This window comes from Corapipo altera, unplaced genomic scaffold, assembly GCF_003945725.1.
Source record: "Corapipo altera isolate COAL_440 unplaced genomic scaffold, ASM394572v1 61395, whole genome shotgun sequence".
NCBI lineage: Eukaryota > Metazoa > Chordata > Aves > Passeriformes > Pipridae > Corapipo > Corapipo altera.
In genome coordinates, this window is record NW_020885655.1 from 1 (window position 1) to 10,829 (window position 10,829).

A 10,829-nucleotide genomic window follows, 5' to 3' on the forward strand; every position below is an offset into this window, starting at 1 on the left:
CCCCCCCCCGGCCCGTGTTTCTCGCCGCGGGGCTCGGCCCAGCGCTCCTCCCCGGTGCCCGCGGCCCCGGCCGGGCCCCCCCCGGACCCCCCGCGCCCCCCGGCCGCGCTCGCCGCCCCGCGCCCCTTTGTTCGCCGCCGCCCGGCCCGTGCCCGGCTCCCCCCGCAGGATCGGGCCCCGCGGCCCCGGCGCTGCCAGAACAATGACCCGGCGGGCGGGAGCCGCGGCCGGGCACCGGCACGGACCGAGAACCGGGGCCGGGACACCGCGGCCACACCGCGAAACCGGGGCAGGGCACCGGGAAAATAACCGGGGAACCGCGGAGAGGAGGGGTCCGGGCACCGGGAAATACCGGGGGAGTGGGGCTGGAGGGAAACCGGGGAGATCCCGGGGAATCGGGGCTGGGGGACGGAAGGAAGGAAATAGTGGAAGCGCAGCGAGGGAGGCGCCGAGCACCGGGCACACAACGGGAACCGGGGGAGCCGAGGGCGAGCGGGGGCCGAGCCCCGGGGAGATACGGTCGGTGAACCGGGGGAGATAGAAGAACGGAGCGCCGGGAAACAGGAGCTCGGCAGCGGGGAGGAAGGGCCGGAGCAGCGGGAACCGGGCCCCGAGCTGGGGGTGGCCGTGCCCGGGCTCCAGGGGATTGGGGTCGAGAACCGGGGGCACCGGATAAAGGAGGGGGGGCTGCGCTCCGGGAGCACCCGGAACAGGGAGGGGGGGGGGCGGGTCCTCAGGGAACTGGGGACCACGAAGGGGGGGTGCGGGGAAAGGGGGGGGCTGCAAACCGGGGGTACCGGGGAAAAGGGGGGCCGTGCTCCGGGGATGGCGGGGAAACGGGGACCGTGCACCGGCAGCGCCGGGGAAACCGCGGCCCTGCGAGACGGAGAGGGAGGGAGCTGTGCACTGGGCAAACTGGGAGCGGGGTGCTGGGCGAGCGGGTTCGGGGGTGTGGGGAGGGCCGTACCCCCAGCCTGGCCGTGCTCTCACTCTCTCCTTTCTCTCCCCCGTGCCAGGAGCGGAGGATGAGCCGACAGCCCCGGCGCGGAGCGCGGCAGGACGCCCGCCGAGCCAGCCCGGCGCGGCGCTGAGCATCGCCCACCAGCCGTGTCGGGGTCCCGCCGAGCCCCCCGCGGGTGGGTGCCCCCGGCATGGACGGCCGTGACTTCGCGCCCCCGCCGCGGCTGCTGTCGGAGCGGGGCAGCCTGGGCCACCGGCACGGCTCCGGGCGCGTGGCGGGGTCGGCACACGGGGCCGTGCAGCCCCCCGGACACTTCCAGCCCACCAAGTACTTTCCGGCGCCCATCTCCATGGCCACGCACACAGGTCAGAGGGCTCGATGCGGCCGCGGCGCGAGGGGCCGGGAGGGGTGTGGGGGGCTCGGCACCGCACCGGGAGCTCGGCCTCCCTTTGTGCCGATCCCGCTGTCACCGCGCCTGGTGGTTTGGGGTGAGGACTCACGCACACACGGGGGATGTTCCCCCACTCCGGCACGGGAGGAGCGTGGCCCCCGGGCCGCTCCGGAGAGATCCCGGTGCCCGGACGAACGGGCGCGCTCCGGGGAACGAGGAGGCCGTTATACGCGGGGCCGTGGGGCGGCGGTGGAAGGTCACCGAGCCCCGGCTCGATGTTGGGCACCGAAGTGTCAGGGTGCCAAGGGGTTCGTGGCGCGTGTTCGCCGCCGGGGCCGGACAAAGCGCGGCACACGGCTGAGCGCCGCACGGGCAACCGGCGCTGCCGAGGGGTCACCGCGTCCGGCGGCCACGGCCAGCTGCCCCCGCGGCTTTGTCTGCGGCATGTGCTCGGCTGCGGCCGGGCAGGGCTGAACTGGGGTGCGCTGCACCTAAACTGGGGTTCGCTGCATGGAGGGCTTTGAGTGTGCAGCCAGCGGGGCCCCTGCTGCCACCGCTGGGCTCCGGGATGGAGCTGGAGCGGGAGCAGGGCTGGAGCGGGTGCAGGGTTGCCGGCTCGGCGTGGTGCAGCACCGGGGCCCCCTGCTTCCCGCCGGCGCGGGCGGTTGTCTGGCCGCGGCAAGGCGGCAGCGCCGGTTATTGTCGCCGCCTTGATGAGCTGTGAATACTAATAAAATTATATCTGCTTTAATGGGATTACAATTAGTGCGTGGATTAGGGCGGGGGGCACGGCCGGGCCGGCGCGGGGGGGAGGGTGGCAGCGGCGGGGGCTCCTGGAAGAAGGCAGAAACCGGGGGGCACCGGGGGGTGCCAGGGAGGTGGCGCTGGATCGGGCCCGCGGCCGGGGCGGTTTCGCTTTGTGCCGGCGGCCTCACTGCCGGGACCACCGCTGGGCTGAGGGGGCCACCCTGGCTTCCCCCTGCTTTTGGGGGCCATGGGGCGTGGTGGGGGCTTGGAGCCTGTCCCCAGGGTGGGAGGTTGAGATGGGGGCTCGGCTGCTCTCCGGCTCACAGTGGCCATACGGGGGATCCCGGGGGGACGCCAGCGCTGGGTGCTGCTGGCTTCTCTCCGGCTTCCCTCCGGCTTCCCGGCGTGGCGGTGTCCCCGTGCCGGACCCTCACACCCGCCGGGGCCTGGGCGACACATGGGAGCCCGAACGCACCGGAGGTTGTTAAAATAACATGAATCTGGCTAAAAATACCCCGACAGAAACGCGCCGAAAAAAAAAAAAAAAACAGAGAAGCCAAACCCAACAACAGAACGAGCTAAAAATATTCCGGCTTTGGCAGGGCCGGCGCAGCCGGAGCGCTTCCCAGCGAGCTGCGCTCCGCAGCTCCACACGGCTGGAACGCCGCTGGGGCGGATAAACCGGATAATTTAGTGGCCGGCGCAGTGCCGGCGGGAGGGGGGTCCCTGTCCCCAGCACCCCGTGTCCCCCCAGCATGGCCCAGCCGCGGTGCCGGCAGCCGTGGCGGCGTGGCGTGGTAATTAACGCCGATGATTGATAATTACCCCACCCAGTGCACGGAGCCAGCCCGCGGTTGGCCGTGGCGTGGCGATGCCGGCGCGGCACGCGGCACCCGAGGGGCACGGCGAGACTGGGGGGCTCCGGCCGCACTCCCCCAAATGGCTCCCGGCGTGGGGCCGGACTACACCTCCCAGGAGCCTTTGCTGGGGCTGGCGGCCTCCCTGGGAATGGGAGATAAAAGTGTTTTCCTTGATTTTATTAAAGCCGTAACTCAGGACCACGCGTTGCTGGAACTGAACGCTCCGGCCGGCGTCAGGTTTGGCACCGGCACTGGGTGGATGGTGGCAGGGGGGCTGGGGGGCTGTGGCACTGCCTGGTGCTGGGGGATCAGGGACCCCTGGAGCTGCCTGAGCCCACCCAGGCCGGGTGCAACCCCCACACCCCGATTGCGGTGGGTCCCACCACCCCGGCACTCCCTGTGCCGAGCAGGGCCGGGGGTCCCAGTGCCTCTGCCACAACCAAGGGGTGGGAAACTCTGGCTGAGCCGCGCTGGGGGCCTGGATGCGATTTTTGTCCTTCGGATGTTTTTCTGGACTAGTGGGGAGTTGTGACTGCGCCGGGCTGATCGTCACCGTGGCCGAGCCCTCGGCACACGGCCTTGGGGAACGGCGGCACCGGGTTTGCTGGGAGCAGCGCGGCCGTGCCGGCGGGCGGCTTGACCCCGGGGGTGCCGGTCTGCATCTCGGTGCTGGCCTGTAGCCTGGCCTCGGCAGTGCCGGTGTGCATCCCGGTGCCAGTGTGCAACCTGGTGCTGGCATGCAGCCTGGCCATGACAGTGCAGGTCCCGGTGCACATCCCGGTGCAGGGTTTGCATCCCGGTGTGCATCCCGGGGCCGTGAGTCAGTGGCTGGATGTGATCCCACACCTCTCCCCTCCCTGGATTATGCCGCAGGCCGGGTGCTGTGTGGTTCCCTGGCATGGCTTTGGGGGGGATCCTTGGGGAGGTGGTGGTGGGGACAGTGCCTCTGGCCGGGTGGTGACACAGGGCCAGGTGCCAGCGCTGCAGCCGCTCCGCATCGCTGCTTCCTTGGAGACAGGTCTCATGAGGGGCTGGAGGCCGCGGTACGGCTCTGGCACAGCTCTGGTGCGGCTCTGGCACAGCTCTGGCACGGCTCTGGTACAGCTCTGGTGCGGCTCTGGCACAGCTCTGGCACAGCTCTGGTACAGCTCTGCTGCAGGGGCTCCCCGCTCCCCCTGACCCCTGAGCCAGCCCGGCCATGCCGCTGCATTTCCAAAGTGAGTGTCAAAGTTAAACCAGATTTGGCCATTAACTGGCCTGCTCCTCGGCAGCCACGAGGGGCAGGGGGACACACGCGTGGCCAGCGGGAGCAGCAGGATGTGCAGGTCCCCAGATCCCACCGGATCACCCCGGGTCTTGCAGAATCATTCCCGAGTGGTTCCACTGTTCCTTAGTCATGAGCTGCATCCACGCGGAGACGCTACCACGTGCCAGGCCCTGGGGGGACGGGCAGCTGCTGCCAGCCCTTGTTGCTGCTCAGGGGACACTGGGGGTGGGGGTGGGCTCCCCAGAGAATCTGAGAATTCCTAGAACTCCCTTGGCCCTGCCTGCACCCCACCTACCTCGCAGCATCACCCCAGGGCAGGGTCTCACCCCACTGGGTGCTGGGGTCCCTCCTGGAGGGAGCAGGGGGGCATGAGTCCTGGTAGCCCCTTGGGGTCACTCCCTCCTGGGACCCTGCACATGTGACATTCAGTGACACGGGGTCACCGTGGTCCCCACCTTTTGGGGGTTTCCCCAGGGGGGGTAGTCCACATGCTTGGCATCTGCGTGTCCAACCAGGGCTGGACCCTCCCCGGCTTCCCGGTGCTCCAGAAATGGTTTTGCACAGCTCGTGTGTGTCAGGTTGTGCGGTGGGTGTGCAAACGGTGTGTGCAGGCAGCGTGCACTGAGCACATGTGTGTGGCAGCCGTGCCAGGAGTGTGCACCACCCTCGTGATCGCTGTGCACACCCAGCCCTGGTGAGTGTGCAAGGGCAGAGTGCGCAGCAGCTCCAGCCAGGGCAGCTGCCTGTAGCCCTCTGGAGCAGATAACCCATCAGATAATGCTGGGATTGCCCCCCTGGCTCCGTCGGGCACGTTCCGGCAGCGTTTCACCATAACAGCGTTCGTTTAGTGCCGTAACAATATGGATTCAGCTGGAATTACAGCACCGGGGGAGCCAGAGCCTGTTTATTCCCTGTTTGCCAGATTTTTAAAGGGGTCGTGTGGGTTGTGAACTCTGAGGGGGGGAGCTGGGGGCTGCACCCACCCCCTGCCTGGCTTGGGGAACCCCCGGGTGCCCGGCTGCGGCGTGAGGGTCCCTGCCAGCTCCCAGCCCTCCGCCTGTGGCCCTGGCTCCGTTAGGAATGTTCCAGCCCTGAAATAGCTGAGGGAGAAACCCAACCCTCTGCACGTCCCCCCCGCCACCACCGCGGGGACCCGGGGGCTGTCACCACCTTGGGGACCCCGGAGCAGCCATGGGGTCAACCCCCCCGGGACCACGGCCCCTCCCACACGCCCCGGCCCTGAAACTTTCTGCCTTCCCAGAAAATTCCCATCTGTGCTGCACTTGGAGCGGGGGCGAGGAGCAGCTGTAGGGAGGGGAGCACCTCTTGTTGCCCCCCACGGGTCCCCTCAGTGACCTGCCTGCGCCTGCAACCCCCCGGCACTGTTGTTGTGGGCTGAGACCTGGCACACTTGTCACACGTGTGACTCTCTGCGGATTTGGGGCCAAGGGAAGTTTCGTGCTGGAGCCGGGAGCGATGCCGGCGGGGCTGAGTCACGGCCCTGGCCTCGGGGAGCCTGGCCAGGGAGTTCCCAGGGTGACGCTGCCGGGGGGGGGGGGGCAGCGGGGGGGGCCAGGGTGGGACCCCGCAGCCCATCTGTCCCCTGCTGGCAGCCAGCCCTGCGCTGCTGTGCCCGTCCTGGCACGGGGCTCCTCCAGCACTGGTGGCTCATCACTGGCGTGAGTTGTGCGCGGTCTCAGGAACCTGTGGCACAGGGCTGCTCTGACACTGGGCTCATCAGTGACACGAGTTGTGCACGTTCTCAAGGACCTGTCCCTGTCCTCACTGTCAGCGTGGCTGGAGGGGGCAGGATGGGGGCTTCTCCCTGCCCATGCTTCGTGGTGAGCCGTGGCAGAGCACAAGTGTGCCAGGGGCCGTGGCGAGCAGGCGTGCGAGGCGGGTGGGAATGTGGGAATGGCAGTGCTGGCCAAGCGCGCCGGGGGACCCGTGAGTCAGCGGGTGGGCGGTGGGGAGCGGCGACCCCATGGCCCCCCTGGGACACCTCGGCCCCGCCGCCTTTGGGGCGGGGTGGGGGGTTATTTTTTTCCAACCCTTTCCACGGCTTCCAGAAAAGTCTTGTTCTGGAAACCTCGGCTTCCCGCCCGGCACAGCCGCCCAGCACGCTGCCGGCTCCACGCCTGCACGGGGTCCCCCGGCACAGCTGGGGTGTAGGGCCGGGCTGGCTGCAGGCAGCACCGGGCAGGGATCCCCCGGGATGCACTGGCACGGTGGGATGTGCCCACCCATCCTGGTGCGTGTCCGGTTCCCAGGGCTGCGGCCGTGCCCCCGGCCCACGCGGTCCTGCCCGGCTCGGCCTCTCCGCGGAGGAAGGAGCAAAGCTGCCTGAAACCACATCCCGACACTCATCCCAGAGGCATCCCGGCGGGATTAGCCGGGGAGCGTGGGCTGGCTTAGAGAGCAAAGCATCGCTTCCTGCCCCGGCCGGGCGGGCGGCCAGCCCGTGCTCCGCACCGCGCCACGCCACGCGTGCCAAGCTGTGCCGTGACCGCGCCGGCACACAGGGGCACGGGGAACAGGGCTGTGCAGTGAGGGGCAGCTGCTCCCCCATCCCGGTTCCCCCTATCCTGGCTCCCCCCATCCCGGCTCCCCCCGCCCGGCCGCTGGCCACCAGCTCCAAAGTTTCCACCATGATCTCACGGTTTGGCCGGGATGGGAGCAGGATGGGGGGCGGGATGGGGAGTGCTGGCCATGGGCCTCCCCAGGGGTGCTGGGGGCCTCCCCAGGCTGTGGGGGAGGTGGTGGGGTCAGGATGGGAGCTGCCTCTGCCCCTCCTTGCACACGTGTGTGCCCATACATGTGTATAGACATACGTACACACTTACATGTGTACACACATTGCATGGCACAGCCTTGGGCCCCTGGACCTTGGGATTGTCCCAGCACTGGGAGCAGCTGCATGGGGAGCCACACACATGTGCAAAGCCTCCTGTGTGCCAGCACACGTGTGTGCTCTCAGGGCACGCACAGGGCAGGGCCCCAGTGCCCCTTGCACGGCTCTGCTGCCTCTCACACGCCCTGGTGCACGTGTGGGCAGCGTGGGGCTGGGGGACGTGAGGGGCGCGAGGGCTGTGATCGCACAAGGGCCGTGTGTGCTCACAGGGGATGTGTGTGCACGAGGGACGTGATGGCACAAGGGCTGGGATCACAAGGGACATGATCATGAGGGGCATGTGGCTCACAGGCCACGCGTGCACAAGGGATGTGGTGGGTGCTCAAGGGCCATCCGTGCACGAGGGACGTGTGAGCACGAGGGAGGTGATCATGTGAGGGACGTGTGTGCTCACGGACTGCGTGTGCACGAGGGACACAACGACGCGAGGGACACGTGTGCTCAGGAGGGCTGTGTGTGCACAGGGGATGCGCCAGTGCCGAGTGGGCTGCACAGCCCCCTGGGAACTGCATGCACACGTGTGTGCACGAGGGTGCACAACGGGTCACGTGTGCGAGCAGGGCCTGTGCAGCCCCCCAGCTGCATCCTCAACCCCCCCAGCTGTGTCCTCAACCCCCCCAGCTGTGTCCTCGGCCCCCCTGACTGTGTCCTCTCCCCACAGCCGGCAGCAGCCTGATGGGGAGCGCCCCCCCATCCTCCTTCATGGGGGGCTTCCTGAGCAGCAGCCTGGGCTCGGGGGGGCCCAGCCACCCCGCCGGCCCCGCCGCCTCCCCCCCAGAGCCAGCCTTCTGCGGGCCCCACTCCGGCACCTCCCAGATCTGGTTCTCCCACTCCCACGAAGGTGAGTGGGCACTGGGACGCGGATGGGTGGGTCAGGGGTCCCTGTGGGTGGTGAAGATGTGGCCAGGGCTCTGCCCAGAGCCAGTGGGCCATGTCCCACTGGTGCCTGTGTGGATGGGATCCAGGCCCCCTGGACAACTGCTTTGGGGTGATGATGTGGGTACAAGCAGCGCTGTGCCCCAAATTCCCCCTGGGCATCCATGGGAACCAAGCTCAACCCCCACAGTTGGGGTTTGGGGTGTCTGGAGAGGCTCATGGGGAGCTGCAGACCCCCGGCCTGGGAGCTGGGCTGAGGCCGGGCCAGCTTGTGTCACTGGTGATGACGGGGCAGGTGACAGCGTGGGGACCCCCAGGGCAACCCTGGTTCAACTGACTCCCCTTGCCCCCCCCGTCCTGCTGCCGTCCCCATCCCGCCGGAGGAGCGGGAGCGGGGCGGTGGTGCTGGCGCGGGGCCCTGGCAGCCGGCCCAGCTGGTAGTTTGACCGGCTGCCAGCTGGCTCCCGGCGTTCGGGGGGGGCACGGGGGGACGGGGACGGGCAGCGCACGCGGCTGACGGACAGCCCGCCCGGGCCGTGCCGAGCCGAGCCAAGCACGGCCACTACTGACACGAGGCTGGGGGGGCCTCAGCCCCCTCCCCGATGGCTCCCGGAGGGCGTGGGGGGTCCCAGCATGGAGGGGATCACGGGCTCTGCAGGGCGTTCCCAGCCAGAGCGCTGTGGGTTGGGGTGCTGGGTGATGTGCCACCCCAACCCCCCTGACCCTGTGCCCCCAGCCCCGGGGTACCCCCGCTTCTCCGGGAGCTTGGCCTCCACCTTCCTGCCCATGGGCCACCTGGACCACCACGGCAACGGCAACGTGCTCTACGGCCAGCACCGCTTCTACGAGAGCCAGAAAGGCAGGTACCGGGGCCACCAGGGTACCGGGGCCACCAGGGTCCCCTGTGGGAGTGCGTGTCCCCAGCCAGGCAGGGGTGGTGGGTTTAATACCTGTCCCAGTGCTGGTGTCGGAGTGGGGGGCTGGTGCCAGAGCAGGTGCCCAGTGCTTGGGCAGCGGGTGGGGGTGGTGGGCATCTGTCCCTTCATCCCACTCCTCCTCTCATTGGCACGACCAGCGGTTGGGGGGTCCGTGGGGGTCTCATGCATTACCCTCCCCTCCAGATAACTTCTACCTGCGGAACCTTCCGGCGCAGCCCCCCCTGCTCCCTGCCAGCCACGGCTTCCCCGGCATCACCCGCGCTGCCCCTGGGCCCCCCGCCGGCTCCTGCAGCCGGGAGCGGGACACCGGCCCCCTGCCCAAGACCCCCAAGGACTACGAGCGCTTCCTGGTGGGCAAGGAGAAGGGGGGCAAGGGGGACCCCAAGGAACGGCTGCCCGAGGAGGACGCCAAGGAGCGGCACAAGGCGGTGCTGCCGGTGCCGCCCGAGGGGCACTGCAAGGAGGGGGTGCCGCCGCGGGGCTCCGGCGATGGGCGCCCCAAGCCCTTGGCCTCGTGCCTGCTGGGTGCCAAGGGGCTGGACGGTGACGGCGCCCGCGCGGCGCTGCCCAGCTGTGCCGGGAATGCCCTGCCCCGCGCTGCCCGCTGCGCCCCCAAGGAGCGGGAGCCGGGGGTCCCCGAGGCGCCGCAGCCCTATGGCGAGGCCGTGGAGCGCCGGCAGATGCTGCACCACGCCGTGTCCTACGCCGTGCCCGCCGCCGGCTCCTTCCCCTGCCTCCCGCTCCACGCCGGCCCCGAGGTGCTGTGCCCGCTGCCCGAGCCCCCCGCCCGAGAGCTGAAGCTGAGCGGGGCCACGCTGGTGCCCTCGGTGGGACCCCCGGCGGACAAGAGCCGCTCGTTCCAGGTGGAATCCGGCGGGATGGAGCGTGGGGACGGCAAGGAGCGGCACACCGAGGCGGGCACCGAGCCCTACGGTGCCCCCTTCCACCACCCGCTGAAGGCCGAGGGGCCGGCGGAGCGGCGGCTGGACTGGGGGGCTCCTGGCACCCGGCTGAAGGGGCTGGAGTACCTGGGGGGCAGCGCAGCTGAGGGACCCCCCTTCTCCAGCCGGTGCCCGGCGCCCAAGGGGGGGCTGGAGAAGAGCTACTTCGAGGTGCCACCAGCCCCCGACTGCTCCCGTGCCCCCCGCCCTGACCCCCTGGGCGTCCGTGTCGGCCCCTCCTGCTGCACTTTAGAGAAGGGCCCCCCCAAGGACCCCCCGGCCCAGAAGGTGGCTCGGATCCGGCACCAGCAGCACCCCGAGGCAGAGGCAGCCGAGGGCAAGCGCAAGCCCCTGGAACTGGGTGCCCTGGGCTACAGCGGGCACCCCCTGCCCCCCTGGGGGGTGCAGGGCCAGGGGCCCCCCCTGGCCGTGGCGGAGGAGCGGAAGGGGGGGCCCTACCTGGACCCCTTTGGCACGGGGCTGGTGCGGGCGCAGGAGGTGCCCAACGCCCCCGACGAGGTCTCGGCCATGAAGAACCTGCTCAAATACAGCAACGGGGCCCTGCTGGGGGGGCAGAAGGGCCCCCCCTTTGTGGGGCTGGCGGGCACCAAGGGCAGCTGCGCCCACCAGGACGCCAAATTCCCGTCGGGGAAGGGGCAACTGGAGCTGGAGCGGCCGGACTGTGCCCGCGGCCGGGAGCACGAGGCGCTGGGCCCTGGCGGCACCGAGGGCGAGGTGCGGCAGCCGCCCGTGGGCATCGCCGTGGCCGTGGCGCGGCAGAAGGACACGCTGGGCCGCCACGAGCCCTACGGCAACGGCGGCACCGGGGGCACCGGGCGACAGCGGGCAGCAGCCGGAGTCAAAGGTAAGGGCTGGGGAGGGGGCCGGGGGTGGCAGGGGGCTGGCGGTGCCACGCTGATGCCACCGTGGTGTCCCC

General features: G+C 70.1%; 1 protein-coding gene across 1 annotated transcript; it reads left to right on the forward strand.

The window, feature by feature from the left end:
* Nucleotides 1-1,021: 1,021 nt before the first annotated feature.
* Nucleotides 1,022-10,757, forward strand: LOC113940708 (BAH and coiled-coil domain-containing protein 1-like; the record flags this gene model as incomplete). The annotated part of the gene is made up of 4 exons (XM_027631855.1): nt 1,022-1,326; nt 7,799-7,978; nt 8,750-8,872; nt 9,135-10,757. Coding segments are annotated over exons 1-4 (2,101 nt in total), but the record flags the coding sequence as incomplete, so codon positions are not given.
* Nucleotides 10,758-10,829: the final 72 nt, after the last annotated feature.